This window comes from Trachinotus anak, unplaced genomic scaffold, assembly GCF_046630095.1.
Source record: "Trachinotus anak isolate AG129_WGS33_773 ecotype Australia unplaced genomic scaffold, CSIRO_AGI_Tana_v1 ptg000032l, whole genome shotgun sequence".
In the NCBI taxonomy this organism is placed as follows: domain Eukaryota; kingdom Metazoa; phylum Chordata; class Actinopteri; order Carangiformes; family Carangidae; genus Trachinotus; species Trachinotus anak.
Window position 1 is genome coordinate 15,006,209 of NW_027273883.1, and position 17,834 is coordinate 15,024,042.

At 41.1% G+C, this 17,834-nt stretch overlaps 1 protein-coding gene across 3 annotated transcripts in view; it reads left to right on the forward strand.

Moving 5' to 3' along the window:
- The window catches only part of hdac9b (histone deacetylase 9b), a 39,868-nt gene extending 34,809 nt beyond the window's left edge, over positions 1 to 5,059 (forward strand). For 2 of the 3 annotated variants that reach the window (XM_071468538.1, XM_071468536.1), the window contains exons 9-11: positions 401 to 578; positions 721 to 935; positions 3,331 to 3,813. In XM_071468538.1, coding sequence (XP_071324639.1) covers positions 401 to 578; positions 721 to 935; positions 3,331 to 3,666 — 729 coding nt within the window. In that variant the 3' untranslated portion in view covers positions 3,667 to 3,813. Of the gene's footprint in view, positions 1 to 400; positions 579 to 720; positions 936 to 3,330 lie in introns of all 3 variants that reach the window. The other variant, XM_071468537.1, reaches the window with a different exon arrangement.
- Positions 5,060 to 17,834: the final 12,775 nt, after the last annotated feature.

Here is a 17,834-nt window from a genome sequence, read left to right on the forward strand (position 1 = left end):
GGGTTCTTTGTGCGACTGCAGGTCTCTGACCTGCTGCCCCAAATAATTTTATCGCCCTTAAACAAATATTGTTCTGCATTGTCTTGTGTCAGGCATGCTCTTATCTTCCCCTATTACTTCATTTATCACAGCTTTAAAAAGTCCAAAGCCACTCAAGTGCAACTCCTGATAACATAGCAGATGATATATCATCTTTAAGCTCTCTGGCACATTCCACAGAGGTCTGTTCATCAGCCACAGTAACTTCTACCCATTGATGCTCTCTGATTTCCACATATATATTCATTCACAAAAAACACTTCTATTTGTACAAATGATTATAAATAACTACCAATCCTGGTGCATGATATCTGAAATGTGAATTAATGCATAACCATTACTCTATTGTCTTTTGTATCAGGCGGCTATAGGGTTGAAAGACAGATCAACAGAAATCAAGCATGGGCTGCCTGGGCATCTCCTGGGTCCTGTGCCCCTTCAGACAAGCCTGGAGTCTAAGGTGAGCCCCAGTCACCAGGCTCTCCTCCAGCACCTCCTCCAGAAGGAACAGATGAGGCAGCAGAAGATTCTCTCCTCTGGTAAGTCTTCTTTTTAGTCTTCAATTATTATGTAACAGATTTACAGCATGATTTGCGGAAAAACATATTAAAATAAATAAAATAAAAGTTTTTTTTGTTTGTTTGTTTGTTTGTTTGTTTGTTTTTTTTTTTTTTTGTCAAGGTCAAGGCTCCATGCCATCCCACCCTCAATCCCCTCTAGCAATGAAGGATCGGCCCTCCAGCAGTCGGCCTAAACTACCAAAACATCGGCCCTTGAACCGGACCCAGTCGGCTCCACTGCCTCAGAACACACTGGCCCAACTTGTCATCCAGCAGCAACACCAGCACTTCCTGGAGAAACAGAAACAGTACCAGCAGCAGGTCCATATAAATAAGGTATTGTGCTGTTCATCAATATTCAAATCACGAGGGACGATTTTGACTTTCAGATTGCTTTTCACAGCATTCAGCATTCCTTTTTAGGTCTCGTGAGATCTCATTTTACAGCAGGGAGTCTGATTTAATCATTTTAAGCACACAAATGCTGATCTATTTTTAGCCTTTTGTAAAAGCATCTGTGGTAGCTCAAGTTTACAGACCTGGGCCCTAGTCTGTTCCTGCCTGGAATCCCAGTGTTATTTCTGCAAAGCAAAGAACTTCTGCCTGACTTCAAATGGGGAAGAAATGCTTCCCCTGCACTAATTCTGTTATCATAGCTTAAGGCATCAGTGCTGTGCACATGCTAACGCTGTGAAATTCAATTCAAGCTAAGTTCAAATGAAGGAAAAAGTGCCCAGAATACATTTTGTTCCTCTGTGGCAATATTTGTGTTTCTGTTAGCTGGCCGAGGTGACCTCGCTATACACAGAGTGTAATTATTCTGGTGAGGGACGTGTGTGAGGTGGCAGACACAGTGAAAGGCAGCATTGTGTGAGCTCACATACTGATGTGTCCCATTGCTGGGCCCTGAAAGAGCCATGGGAACCATAGAGCAGCTCTTACCTGGAAGTAATAAAAAGCACAAAGCACCACAGGCACATACTGTGTTGTACAGTATAGATGTACAACCTTGTTTCTGTTTGAATTCTTCTGTAACACTAAAAGTAACCAACACGCGTCACTGCCAGGCAGTTCAAATTAGTTTTAATGTGGGCTGTAGTTATTGAAAAGTACTCTGTGATTTGAAAAGAGCTTTGGAATAATTGTGACAACTTGTCTAGAACCACGTGAACCGGGCCTGCTGTGATCACTCAGGCCAATGAGATCGCAAGTAAAGCCTCTTTAAGTGGAGGTTATAAATGGCCACTAATCAGGGATGAGCCTTCAGTGTTTACTGAGAGGGATCTCTGAAACATTGCCCTAATTAATTTCCTAGCAGAGGCTTGTCTGCGGTTGTTTTTAAACGTCCTTCAGTGCCTGCAACAGTAGGGGGCACTAATGGAAATTTACAGGAGCTTAGGGATTTTAGGAAGAGGTATGAACAGTGTTTACTAATTCCAATAAGGAGGCTAATTCTTATAGTTGAAGGGACAGTCTGTAGACGGTAATGTTGGTTGCCAGCTGTCAAGGGTAGGCACTTCTCAGCCTGTTTATGGAGCCCTCTTGTGGTCAAGTTGTCACATCATGGCACCATTACAATGGTTCTGATTTAACAAAGCTGCAAGACAGTGAAACAGTCCACTGTCAGGTTGAATCTGTATTCACATGCGTCTGGTTCTGGTAACAAATGTTATTTTGTGATGTTAGTCTCTTAAAGTCTACATGCTGCTTTTCAACATGTTTCTGTGAACGCAGACGTGATTGACATTCTGAGGTTTCTTTCACTGAGGTCTAGGCGCAGCTGAAAGTCAGAATGGATAATTAATACTCTGTTTGAATCAGTAAAATATTTTTGATGGGCAGATTTGGTTAAAATCTGGACATTTGCTGAGTTTTAAAGCGTAGTTTGATGTGCTGAGGTTAATGCAGCAGTGAGTGTTATGCTCTCTTCCTTTTGTCTTTAGCGAGCCTATACAGTGACTGCACTCGTACCTCGGCCGCAGTGCTTGCAGAATATTACCACAATTTACAGGAAAAAAAAAATACGAGACCTTGTACATTCCAAATTGAATTTTATAAGAATAAAGCAAGTGAATGACACTAATCCACCTGGGGCAGCCACCATTATTGAATGTTTATTAACTCACATAAAAAGCCAGGGAGAACGGCTAATCTGCTTCCCCTCTTAAACCTCCTTAAAATGTAGTTTACAAAAGCCACTAGCCAGACACTTTATCGTTTTGACATTCCCCTCTGTGGTATCATTAAAGTTACAATAGCTTTATTGAATACAGATATTTGTTTGCAGTTATATGTGGTTGTATAAATGTCAGTCTGTTTTTTTAGTCTTTTAGTCTTTTGTATTGTGTACCAATGTAACAATAACATTTTTATTTTGCAAAACACAGTGTCAGACTAGATGTACTAACATGAATATGCTCTCACATATGGCTGGTGTATCCTAAATTACTCTGTGTGTTAATTGTTTGATTTGATCAGAAATTTGGCAAAAAGGATAGAATTTCATATTTTTTTTATTGTTTGTCATCTGGACTTACAGTTTGAAAAAAGCAAAGTATTAGGCCAATGAGAACCGTACATTTGCTTTTAAAAAGTGAAACAAATCCTTCCGTCGCTCTTTGGATGCATTTGCATGCTTATTATCATTATTATTATTATTATTGTAGTTGATATTTTTTGCTTTATTGGCTTCATGATATCAATACTGATGTGGAGTCTATGTGTTTTGCAGCTGTTGTCCAAGTCCATTGAGCAGTTACGTCAGCCCAGCGCACACCTGCAGGAGTCGGAGGAGGAGCAGGAGGAGCAGCAGCATGGAGAGCAGACAGAGAGCATGCAGGAGGACAGGCTGCCCCCTGGAGGAGTCATCCGGAAGCACACGCTCAGCAGTAGCAGCAGCAGTGGCTCGAGTGGCGAGCTCCCCGATGCTCACTGTGGGGTCATTAAGGTCAAGGAGGAGCCGCTTGATAGCGAGGATGAGGCTCTGACCAATCAGAGCTTAGAGTCAGAGCAGAGCACCTATCTTCACCAGGTCAAAGGGAGACTGGTGATAAGAGCAATGATCTAAGAAGGGAAGAGGATGAGATCACACACTCGCAACATTCACAGATAAACAAGTCTCTACAAACGTGCGCCTACATCCCTTCACACACACATATACACACACACACACACACACACAGCAGCAATTGCACAGTAGGCCAGCTCTCCCTGTCACTACATTTGGCCCCTTTTCAGTCAGCTGCAGCCTCACTCGTCCCACACTCAAAGACTCTCTGTTTGTGACCTTTGTGTAGTGATCTCTGTAAAATATGTATGTTTCTCTTTTGTGTATATAATACGAAGACAATTTAGACCGTTCTTTTTAAGAGCTGCTTTGGTCATCAAGTGACAAAAAGTTGTATGTACATATACTGTGGATTTAGCATCAAAGATGATTTCTAGAGGGAAGGTCGAACAGGTGTATAGCTTTGAAGAGCCAACTTGTGTTCCCACTGTGTACATTTTTGCCATAAAATATTTGAATGCTCTTCTATCCACTTCAGCGTTGAGAATTATCATAAAGTCCTGACAGTGTGTTAAGAGGTTAAAACACTACAAACTCTGTTGTTCTCAAGAAATCTGTGATGATGTTCCATGTTAAGTGGTCTCTGAACTGAAATAATGAACATCTGTCTTAGAGAGAATGTATACTTAAATCCTAACCGAGGACGCTCCCTTAGGGCAAACTTTTGCTCGGGGAGTGATATTGCCATTGGAATATGGTCCACTGCTCATATTGCAATTTGAAGGATAAAGCACTAAATCCCTGCTTGGGTGTGCAGGCATCTCCCAACACATCCCAAGTCTCCTTGTCTCTCTCTCTGAGCAGAGAGCCAGGGCCCTGTGTTAAGCCGAGCTCTCCTCCCCTCTCTCCCTCTGGGTCCAAATCAAAGCTCGGGCCGGGTTCCTGCCCAGCTTTCAGCAGAGGAGTCAGACAGAGAGAAAGAGAGAGAGAGAGAGAGAGGGCCGGGCAGGAAATGCCTTCTAGAAGCCAGGAGTTGGAGTGATTCATGTGTGCAGGAATGTTGAGAGAGGAGGACCTAGGGTTGGAGGAGTCCAAGGGGCCAGGCTTGAGAATTGATTTACTGTCAAGGCGAATTACAAAGTGAGTGGGGATATGGTTAAGGGAGTCCTTTTTTAAAGGGAATCGCTTCCTTCGTATTCCCTAGTGGCATGGTTACCTCAATATGCAGGTTTGATGTTACTTCAATAAAAAAACCCTGGACGGGACCTTGCTTCTTTTTTTTTTTTTTTTGTTTCAAGCCTGTTTTTCCCTGAAAGTGCCCATTGCAACATGTATAGTCTGTCTTAAAGTGATCAATCAAATGTATTGCATAGCTGTAAACCTTCCTGTTTCATTTGTACCGTCAACTAAATGTAAAAAAAAAAAAATGCTAGTATGAGGTTCTGTGTTTGGATTCATGTTAAAATCAAAACTGTCTGTCTTATACTGTACATTCAGATTGTCCGGTTTTAATGTTTTTAGTGTAAGTAAACACAATCAGAACAATGTGAGTCTTGTTCTCTTGCTCCTTTGATTTGGTTGTAACGAGAACCCCTTTGCTGTCAGTGGGGGTGGTGGAGGTGGGAGGGCGGGTGGGTGGGGGGTTTGCGGGTCCTGTGGTCTGTTCATAGCAGTTTGCAGTTTTCTTCTCTTTTTTGCCTTGTGTGATAAACCTTTCTTTTTTAAAATAAAGTTCATTTACCTCTGATGTTTTTGCAATCTTCAGATCATTTGTGTATTTTGGTCTCACTCATTGTGAGGATGCATGCAGAGGAAAGGATGCAAAACACACCATACTTCATCAAAAAAACGAAACTTTTTGTCTTGGAAATTCACAAATGACGTTCTTGATCATTTTGAAATTAGCATCTCAAATGGGCGGCCTAAATCATTAGCTCAGCTTGCTTTTCCCACACTAGGTCCCATAACCCAGCTCTTTATTTTCAGGGGATCTATGTAACCCTTTACAGGGAGCTTAAGAGGCTTTCAAAACATTTCTTTGATGTGAGCAAGCAAGGCTTCTTGTGGCAGTATGTGAGCAGTCAAGATAAGGTGAGCTGCGAATGGGTGATATATGACTTATGTGGATACTTTCAAACCAAGCTTAAGCAATTTCACAGCAAGCTTAGGTCATGGGACTGGCCTGATATGCTATACACGCAATGATGAGACTGGAAAAGTTCACTCATAGTATAATGTTGCTCTCTGCAAAACACCACAATGAGAGCATCTTTCAAAAGGCAAAAGTGACCAAAGTATGACTGTACAAAGTTAGAAATCATCCATAGTGTGGTGGTTCAAGTAAGACCTTCAATAGATAGTATATTATATAAAACAATACAGTTTATGCAAACAGGCACACTCTTTCATGAAACTTTCATGAGAGCTTCTAAAGTATTTTCACAAAGGTGTAGTGTTACTTCACATTAGGAAGTATTTGAGCTAAATTAGACACTGACTCTTTCTTAAGTAGACTCCATCTGTCTTTGGCTTCAGGCTCTTGTGATTTTAAATGAGCTGTTACAAAGGCAGAAAAAATAACGAAGCCTAAATCCATCTGTACTGCCCCTCCCCAGCTGTGCACAGAGCCAGTTGTAAAAGCAAACAAGCATTTTTAAAGGTGTAAGGAAGTAAGGAAGACGTAAGCCCACCTATTTCCTTTTAAATGGATTAGACCCTAAGTGAGGCCTGAGTTTTTATCACCTACAGTGCTATAATAATAGGCATTTGGATGCAGTGTGTACATACATACAAAAATGAGTGATAGATGATGGCGATGACAACTTTGCAGAGTCTAAAATGTCAAGGCGGCAACTCAAATGGCTTTATTTCGAACGCATGAGCACCAACAAGAAATCACATTCTTACACTGCTGCCAAATAATGAAATAATGTCTCAGTGTTCTGAAGCCGCTGAGTAAGAATAGCATAGTCACAGTAAAATGCACCCTAAGCACTGTACTGCTGACAACAGTTAAAACCCAGGATTTATATAGATTCATAGCACATGAACTGGACCTAATAGCTCAGAACACATGCATCAGGATTCATTTGTTCTGTCAGCTTTCTATTTATGGTGATTTATTGCCTTTGCAAAAATACATTTCATAGTTGAGAATGTAAGAAAGTAGGTCGCTGCAAATAAAATGTATCTAATTCCAGGTGAGTTTAACCGGGCTGAGTGAGTCTAATTTGATCAGGATATTATTCATACTGCAACTACTTGACCATTGCCCAAGATGGTACCCTTCTAGTGTTCATCCTATTGCAGCCTTCACATCTGAGACAACTGCTGATTATGGATTTTTAAAAAAGACAAGAATTGCTTATACTGCTGTGCACGCAGCAATCTACACTAAGAAGAGTAAAGACCACAAGACAATAGGGCTCTCACTTCCAACCACTTCTGTCTCTGCTTCATCACTTAGTTCATCTGCTTCAAGTATCCAACCCCTGAGTTCCTCTCCTCTGCAATTATCTAGTTGATAGCAATCACAATAACTGGGAAAAAGTCTTGCTTTATCATGAACAATGACCAAATGTTCTGTACTTACACTTATTTTTCTTTTGTGTGCTGTGACAATGTTTCTGTGCTTCCTAAGAGAAACCCTTGCAGAATATTATATAAATTCATGTTGTGTCTTGTGGCCTTCTAAGGTGGATATCCATTAGTGCTACAGCCTAAGACTGTGTACATTCAGACCTGGGAAAGGAATTTAGGTATGTGAAGTCCAGATGTAATCCACTGGCTGCATCATATGAGTGAAGGTAAAGATCAGTTCGTGGCACGCTGCTGAACATACAGCGAGGATAACTTGTGGTCAGCTGCTCAGTGTGTTGAGACTGATCAGTTACGAAGATAAAAAAGCTCTCAGGTCGTTATTAATAATCTACATCACCTCACCATCTCAGAGCAGAGCGGGTCAACTCACTTGATAATCACTGTCATGAGTCACGAAAACACCTCTGTTGCTACTCACCTGACCACATGTATATAATGTTATGACAGGATGTATCGGTCATAAATATGTAAAGGTTAACCTAGTTCGGCAACCTAATCATGAGTTAATCACCCCCAGACTAATAGTAAAATGTACATAGTTTAGGGGTTGGGTTTTTTTTAGAGTAATAACAGAAGAAGTGCAGGAGAACTCCGAGCCTAAGATGCACTCACACACGATAATGGAGTTAAATTGCTAAAGCAGAGGCATGAAGTGCACCTGGCTCCCCTGGTCACCCTGACCAAGCAAAGCCAAAGTTTCCCAGTTAACACAGAACAGCTGTGGAAACTCAACCCTCTGCCTCTAATCAATAGATGTCAGCCCATGCCACTAAATACATGGCGATCCCCTCTGGATTTGGCTGCTCCTCAGGTGCTGAGTTTACCACCTCGCTCAGCTGGAGTTCGGAAAAAACTGCGCTGACCTGCATCTGTGTTTTCTCCAGCCAACTGTTCACGACCCAACTCATCAGATCATGAATTTGACAATCAAGTCATGCAGTCTTGGTCCAAAAAGCATGATTGATGATAACGAAAACTCAAAGATGTTGCTGGAACCAAAGATGCACTACAACCATCTGAAATTCCCCCCATGACTGCACACATTCATGTCTGACAATAGCTCCAGACAATTCCAAGACGTTTCTAAATCCTACTATATTGAAGTGGACCTTTTTTTTTCTTTTTTTTTTTTTTAGTGTCGGCAGTTCATTTTGGGCAAGTCGGAGGTCTAAGCCCAATACAAATTTCAGTAGAAACCTTATGGGTGAATATATGAGCGGTGCTCTGAAGTTACTGAAGTGCTACTCTGTTTTGGAATCTTTATACATGCTTTTTGGATTAAATGGACAGACGGATTTGACTTTATTTCATGTGCTAGTTTTCCCACCTATAGAACATAGACCCTGAATAATAATGAGCAGGTACAGAGATTGAATGCATGAATCCAAACTTGGTTGGATACTGTAGCTTGTACATTAAGATCTTTAAAGTGGCAGTTCGCATATTTTGAAGGGATCCAAAGGGTCAAATGTCTTCTTACCTCATGAAATAACATTATCTGGCAGGTAAGATCAAACCTTACCTCTCACCTCATATATATCAACTGGACAGATTTCTGCACCCTAGTATGATGATGATTTTAATTTGCATTGGGCTAAATTATATTTATGACATAAAGCTGCAACTGAGGATTTGTTTGATGTTAGCTGTTAACTAATAAAATTAGTTTTTCATTATCATTTGAGAGATGAACTTCATTCCTAATATTTTAAGCCTTGCCCACCAAAGTTGAAGATGACAAAGGGCTAAAACAGCACATAAAGGAAATTTTCCAGCTTTCTTGTGTGTGCATGTCAAGATTTGTATGAATCTGGCATCTCACAGTACAACGTGGTGTTTTTCTTTCCATGTGCTGTTAACCATGCTCGAGGTGTAGGACAGTGCAGCGCTGGCAGCAAACCGGGGAGACTGTTTTGTGTGTTGTGTGAAAAAGTGCACCTCAAAAAAGAAGAGGATAAAAAAAAGGACTGATGTCAGATGTCAGATTCTTTGTGGCCTATGTCTTCTGTGAAGCCCAGATTTCCTTCTCTGATGGCCTATATGCCTGTCATTTAACATTAAATCATGTACTTTATGAGATCAATGTATCTAGAACTACATTTCAAAAATAAAGCTTGATTTCAGTATTATTTTTTTAAAATGTAGATATATAAATAGAATATGTGTTGCTTTGTTTATTAACACTTAATTTCTTCATGTAAAAAAACCTGACCCACAGGAGATAAAGGTTTAAAAAAAAACATCCTGTCAAGAGCAGAGGAAGAACTCTACATGTTTTCCTCTTGTCTCCTGAGATGAAACGTTGATGGCCCAACATAGATAGTGTTTATATTACTGTCATTCTCCCTGACTGGTGTCATCCATACTGCTATCTTAGTCTTTCAAGGATTAATATACCTTTTCAAGTTTAATGAGATAAGAGACCTGGGGGAGTTCTCCCCCTGCTGTGTTCAAAGACCATCCGTCCTGAGGAACTGCTTTATCTCAGCCACTGATTGACCTGGCTGATAGGTGATACTGAGGAACCACAGTGGCCTAGGGAAGTGGCCTCTCCACTGAGGGGATGGGGACTGGCAAACTTGGCCTCTCCTGTCTGTGAGAATCCCATCAGTGGGGCTCCGGCGTCCCTGGGATGCCGTCTCCCCCCTTTGATTCCTGTGACCAGGCACTTTTTACGTGCCTGCCTCCCTCACACCGTCCAATCCAGAGCCCATAAAGCAAGTCTGCCACTCTCCAGCTAGTTGGACAGGACGTGTTTGTAAGTGTTGCCTGAATGCACCGCCAGCCGAAATGACACCCCGAGGGCTCGTAAGAGTTGTGATTTCTTCTCCAAGCCCGTGCCAGGAGACCATTTCTAGTTCCAGCTCACTTCTTCTAAAACTTTGCCATTTGTGGCTTGTGACCATGAACCACTGGGGTTTTTCTTATAATCTATATGGCATGGCAAATGCTCTGTATTAACTCAGGACATAATCATACGGGAAACGAAGAAATCCAATAATAATGGCCTGAGTGAAACACCAGATAATAACTTCACTCTTGAAAGGAAAATTGTTCTTGAAAAATCAACATCAAATCCTAACCACTAAATAACAACTGTATAATCATCCAAATAAATAATCATTCAACAAATATACATTCAACACTTTGTCCATGTTATGGAAGGCATGACAAATCTCTCATCCTGTAGTTCATTTCTATATTTTAAGATATTGCAGGAGATTTAAGACACGAGATAGGTATGAGGAATGCAGTCTGAAGGAGAATTGCTCCAGGGAATTATTTTTTCAAGGAGGGTTTAAGGGCTCTCTCATTATCACTATATATTGAGAGAACGAAATGAGGGCCCCTGAAAAGGTCCCCGAGGCATCTGCATGCAAGGGAGTTGATTGTCCTTCACACCACACACTATATCACAGGCTAATCTCTGAGGGAAACATCTGCGTGTGGATACATGAGGCACGTGTTGGTGCAACTGAGCAGCAGGTTGGAGACAGTGGGAAAAGCAGGGCTCCAAGCGCCATTAATGTTGCTGCTGCCATGTTCGCTCATCTGTGCAATTTCCAAATAACGTCATCACTCAAATACAGCGAAAAGAGGACATGTCTTATTCCTGTTATGGGCTGTCCTGTGTTTGTTAAACTTACTATTAAGTAAGGTATGATTTGCGTGAGCAGTTTATTTAAATTCTAGTTGTTTAAGATCCATTTTCATAATGTACATGAAAATATATTCAGAAATTCATTTTTATGTATTATCAACATCACTCTGTAAAAGTAGCATTCTTACAAATTGTGGATATTCTTACAAATTGTGAAAAGTTCTGCACTAGAAGTTTATAAATAACAACAAACAGACATACAGGGCTATATTCTAGCAGATTCAGTGGACAGGGAACCGAACAATTGTGCTAACTAAACCAAACCACAAAGGCCAGAATATGTGTTTGGAAGCTGAGGAAACAACAAGTAAGTTGGACCTTGTGTCTTTTGTCAAATTGAACAAGTTTTTCAGTCTTAATAAATAAAGCTTACAACCTTATTTAATGCTTAACGTTTAGAGTTTCTAACTGAGAGCATAGCCTGATCTATGGAAATCATTATGGGCCTGCTCTTAGGAAACAAATCAAATTAAGGCAGCCATGTATTTAAATTATGCTTCAGTTTAGAAAAGCTGTTTATCTTTGCTGTGTGAAACCACTGTGGGACAATCCTGAGGGACAGCGAACAGTTTGAGGTAAATGTTTCTGCACAATATATGAGCTCTAAAAAGTTGTAGAAGTCAGTACAGGTCTTGATATACCCTGGAGAGACACTATAATTCACATAATTCGTAATGAGGAATGAACTACACAGTCTCATCCTGTGTGACTGGTTTGGGTAGAGGCCAGACTGTGAAGCAGCACTGTGACAGATCCGTGGTGCTACATCACAGTTTTAACAGAACAGCACAGTGTAGGCATGTTGTTGACTGAACATAACGCACTACTAATGTAATGTAAGAATGTGTTACCCGAGCAGACGGGAATGTGTGCCCACGCTGGTGTTAAGAGTCGTGATAGAGCATTTCTTTTGACAAAGTGGGAAATCACCATCTACATGTGGGGATCATGTGATTTAAATGCATAGGATGCCGCAAATTGTGGTACACTGAAGTTAATGGCAGTTCCCCCTCATGTTTTGAAGTTCAGCTGGCACTGCCACCTCATATGGCCTGGTGTTAATCTGCCATGAACAAGCCTGCATTATGCCAAGAGTGTAGTAGAAGTGAGTGGGAAACAGGTGGCCTCGACTTTCTCTCATTCCCTGTCTGGGCTCTGGCTTCTGGACACAAAGTTGGACAGCTTGCAGTCTTTGGGGGGAATTTCCTCCCAAGCCACTTTATTAGTAAGTGAAAATAAACCTCAAATGTTACTCAAATGTTTACATGTGTGCATTTCATGCAGTTTGTGCAGAATTTTCCGTTTTAGTGAGTGGGCTTAAAGGAAAAGTTCAACAATTTGCTTTCTTATCCGTCAGATGAGAAAAATCAATACCACTCTCATTTTTGTACGTTCATTGTGAAGCTAGCAGTAGCTGGTTAGCTTAGCACAAGAGAGTTCACTTATTAGCATGTCATAGCCTGTTTGTTTGAACTGTTACCTTAGGACAGAGCCAGGAGAGCCGTCTCCCTCTCTCCAGTCTTTGTGCCTTGCTAAGCTAACTGATTGTAGCTTCATTTTTTAGCGTAGCTTGCAGACATCATGAGAGTGCCGTGCGTTGCTTGTTGGTCAGTTCTGTTTGTTTGAATCTTGAACCTTCGGCCTTGAGTAAGTATTTTCCAACATTTGTCTGATTAATGCTTTAAAAAAAAATCAAAACATTACTACTGTCAATTCACAACTCAGGTGTGTGGATATGTTCTTTCTTTCTTTCTCTTTTTGGATTGGTGTGGTAAAAATGAAACCTGAGTCAACTGGGTACACATTGTCATCTCCTGCATTTTACTTTAGGTTTCCCATCAGGCACTTCTCCACAGTACTTTATAAATAAAAACATTACTATCTGATGAGAAAACGCTTGTGAGGTTATGTGTTTTAGCACAGATAACCACATATGAAGAAGTTACAATATGCTGCTGTCTGTTTATTGCGCTGAGTCATACAGCTCTTTATGAGAGAAAAGCACTGGATTGCGCAGTTCATCATCTCAACACGTCACTGATAGCTCCATAAATAAAACGTCTGCTGTTCTACCTGAGATAGAAAGAGAACATAAATATGACTGTGTATAAATGACTTCATCTATACATGAAAGACAACAGACTTTGTCTGTTTTGAAAGAATGCCTACATCATATCTTCAAAAGACCTTGTCCACTGTTATCACTTATATCTTGGCTGCAGCACAGAGTGTGATACCATGGATTTGAAGAAATTGATAGCAGATTGTCTCTGAGGCTCATCTGGCACGAGAGGATGGGTAGTCACACGTCATGACTGTGTTTGACTCTTCTCTCTAGAAGTGGTAAAAAAATCAGAAAGCTTATTTACTTTGGGAGATGAGCAATTCTCTGTGTGTGAGGTTTTGGAAAAGATTCAGGTGAAAATTTAATTAAAATAGGAAATGACTTTTTGGTTCTATATTGGGTGGAACCCACTGTGAGTCACATGTTTAGGTCACGGCTTATTTGATTGGTTGCCATATGAGGAAAATCTCCTCAGTAACGTCAGAAATCCAAAAAGAATCACTGGTGATCAGTGAAACCGAGCAGCTCTGGAGTGGTTGTTGCCTTACGTTGTTCCGCTTCAGCATTATTTTTGCGCAGGTAATGTGTGTTGTAACCCCAGTTTTTCGCACTAATAGACACAGTCAGGTGTCAGTCAACAATACCCAGACAGCCGGGGGAGTCATGGCAGCTCCAGGCCTCTGGTGCTGCACTTGGACTGAGATGAGAGAGTGTGGGGAGAGAGAAGGAGGTCTGCTTTCCATAAAGTTCTGGTATCCTGTGAGGCAGCTCCACTTCATAATCATAAATCGTCTCGATGGAAATTGGGGGTTCATCATAACCCAACATAACAGGGAAATTTCAAAATCAAAAGATGGACTGGCGGTTCTCATGACAGTTTAATATCAAAGGAAAAATTTTGAGATTTCCCAAGGTTTCTGTTTGGTTTTATTAGAAGTTTTGCAACAAGAGAAGCAAGCTACAGAATGTTTGGAGTTCAATGCAAGTTCAGTTTGCAAAAACCATTTTCTTCTGATGATGGACTAATATTACAGCTAGTCTTTGTTGTCCCTCAGAACTAATGGATGTTAAAAGTTAATATATGTGATTTTGGGATTTGTGTCTCCATGTGATAGACCCAGCTCCTTCATCTCCCTCCTGGAGGACTGAGGTCCCCGGCCTCTCCCTGGCTTGTGCTCCGGCCAGCTCCAGCCCATGCGTGTAATGCTGTTTGTAATGAGAAATCTAAACAGAGAACCGCAGTGAGGCATGGCAGGAATGTGTTTCCATTGGAGGGAGCTCCATGCAAGAAAAAGACAAAAAAAAAAAAAAATAAGAAGAAACGTTGAGGCAGAGATGTGTCCAGAAGGAGTGCTCACTTGGGCCAAAGCGGAAGACTAATGTTATTGTACACTGACTGTCACTCTGCCAGCCCTCCCTCACCAATTGGTTCCTAGTCTCCCTACCAGTATCTCCCCCGCCTCTCTCCCTCGCTCTGCTGCCCCAAGACTCTGTTTGCTCAGGTGGACAGTGACACAGTTCTGAACGAGCCCCAGTCGTCCCCCCTTCTGCACGCATGGCTGTAGACTGTGTCATCAACTCAGAGTCCGGAGGGGCCTGCAGAGAGCTGGAAGTTGAAGCCGAAACCTGGGTTCACCCTGGATGGGAGGGAGCAGGAAGTTGAGGGACAAACATTGAGGGGAGCAAAACAAAAATGGAGGGAAAATGCAAATGCTAAGAAGCGCAGAGCATGAGAGGCATAAACAGAAGGAGAACATAAGACGGGTGGAAAAGGAGAAAAAGAACAGACAAAGAATGACTGAGACCAAAAAAATTCGACCACCCATTTTGAAAATTAGAGAGGGGTGGTTGTAGTCTGTGGAGACCGTCTTGGTTTATGGTCCACGGAGGATGTCTTGAAACAGCACTGTTTAGAGTTTATTTTATCATGCCACACCGTTTCAGACCCTCTGTCAGGAATCTCATTCTGCAAAGACTAATTACAGTGTAAACACTACATTAAAGTCTGTAGCCCACTCCACTTCACTATTTACCTTTTCTTCCAAACAATCCTGACATCCCTCCACAGATTGATTTTGTCCATAGAAACCTCCGCTGCTGGTGTTTATTTGTTTTGAGACTGGCATGCAATTCATGCTGAAATGGATGGATACAGATTTCAGTGAGAATGTGATTAACGTAGCTTGGTTTAAAAGACAGCAGAGTTGGTCCCACCTGCAAATGCAACTTCATTTCACTCTACAGCTGAGCATAAACAGGTTTTCCAGAAAAAAAAAAGGAAAAAAAGAGCATAGAAAATACCAATGTTCAAACATTCAGCAGATACAGTACATTTTACAACTGGTGACTGTCAAAGTGGTCCAGCACTCAGGGGAGGCAACTGAACACAAAACTGAATGTCTCAATCCTTAAAAAAAAGACAACCAGGAAACTGTGCTTCATTAGCACATTCATGGGTGCTGAGGAGTGGTCACTCAGTGTCAGTCACCTGCATGGCCGAGCCAGAGAACTTAATTACTACCACATGGGCCCAAAGGGCCGGAAGAGAATGCTTTTAAGGCAGATGGAGAGTTATGGCCTCCCAGATCTTAGCATATAAAATAAACAAGGGAACTGCTACTGCGTGCAAGTGTATGTGTGTATGTCACTGCTTGTAGTCTTTGTGTTTTTCTTTTTCTTTCTATGATAACTATGTAGCATATCTGATCATACTGCCTGTCTTAAAACCACATTATGCTTTCTGGCAGCCAGCAGTTTAAGGTTTGCTGATACAAAGAGTTAGGTAGAAAAAGAAGTATTGAAATCTTTTACTTGAGTAAAAGTATCAATAACACACTATAAAAACACGCAAAATGTGTGTTAATTATTAAAAGTCATATTTTTTCAGAGTGATATATTATATCTTACTGTTAGTTACGTAAGGTGTAAAATTAGCTAATTTGAGCCAATTTATTCAGTGTTGAATAATTTACTTTGCAATCAATCAAGCAACAATATCTGTCAAATACATGTAGGTGAAAAAAGTTCAATGTATTCATCTGAAATGTAGAATAGCATAAAATAAGTACAATTACCTCAAAACTGCACTTAGGCACAGGTCTTGGTTACACTCCATCATAGGTTGACCACAGTTGATATGTGGAGGTGTCAGTATAAATCAAAAAGAATAAAATAGGGCACACGGTTTCACAAAAATGCAACAGAATCCTCCCATATTAAACACTGTGGAACATATGATTTAAAAATAGGAAACTAGTAATCATGTGTGTTGTGTGATTCTTGCACTGACACCTGAGGAGTGTTGATATTCAGGCTGGGCCAGTATACCCGGCAGCTGCCTGGGAGGTGTAATAGGTTGTCTTACAAAGAACAGAGAGGAAATGAACCCTGGTATCTTGCTCGAATCAGCCACATCTGGACTCAATTATTCATCCCGGTTGTTTTTGGCTGGTGATAAATGATTCAGTCACACTGCTGACACCATTTCACAAGTACAAATATAACTCTGATATATCTCAATGTATAAAAAAAGAGAAAATGAAAACAATTGTGGTCCTTAGGTGAGGAGAATCTTGCAGTTATTCACCTGCAGCTGTGAGGAGAATGATTAAATTACTGGGGAAAAAAAATATTCTGTTCTGTTTGGACTTATTAGAAATTAAATGTTTGTTGGGTTGGATCATCACTAAGCATTCTTTGTTGCTTGATTTGTCTCCATGGTGTGTTTTCTCTATTGTGATTAAGTGTGTCTTAGACAATAAATCCGCACTATACCTTCTGTAATTTCAAAACACAGTTAACACACTATCATCCTTATCTTGACACAATGATCTGATATTGAAGCTGATTTGAGTATCTTGTTGCACTTGCATGCAGGGTGGAGGAGAGAAAAAACATTCAAATATCTTCCCAGTCCAAATCAAACACTGGCATTTCTGGTGTGACCACAGGAGAAAGCGTAATAGCTCCTTGGAGGTTATGAACCGTTGACAGTTAATAAGTCATAAAATTTCCCCTTAAAGAGGATGCGAGATTCCATCTGCAGGGCACCCAGTACAAAGAACCGGAAAGTAAATATCTTGCAATGGAAGTGGACTGGAATCTCTCAATGGCTGCTCATGGAGAGTCTCTAGAGCATGTCCTTCAAGGTTTCCTGATTTCTAGAGGCATGGAGGAAAAATGACCACATTACTGAGTAATTTTCCCTTAAACTACACCAACTTTTTTTTTTTTTTACATTTGGAGAATATGGGGCCTTGAAAGTGGAGGCAAAGCATTGCAGGCAACTGACCTTCGTGATTACACCTCATATTATTGTACTTGTCATCTATTTTCTTTGGCCCTTGGGATGTTTGCCATGGTAACAGCACACAGCGGGCTGTCTGAGCTGACCCATGCTGTCCTCTGCATTTCCCAGCTTGGCTGTGATGAAGGGAAGTCTCTGCCCATGATCCCTAACCCCTGATGAGGAGGCTTCTCAATTTCAGCTCCAGGTCTTGCATGGGCCTCATATCCCTCTCTTCTCCTTTGCCACCCCCCCCCCCCACCCCCCCCACCCCCCACCCTTCTTAACCACAAAGGGCATCATTTCCTTGCATAAGCAGCTATTTTCTGAGCCAAACTGTACCAGATTATCTAAACCCTCTCAAAGAGATAAAGTGGTGGTCATCAGAGCCTGAGTGATGCTTGACATTTTGTTTAAAGAAATAGTTTAAAGAAATTTTTGCTTATTTGTTCTTCTTGTCGAGAGTTAAATGAAAAGATCAATCTTGTGTCTGTATGGTAGCTTTTCTTAGCACAAAGACTGGAAACAAGGGGAAACAGCTAGTCAGCCTTAGTTTGCAGGTGACAAAATCCGCTTAGCAGAACCTCCGCAAAATCAGTAATCACCATCTTATATCT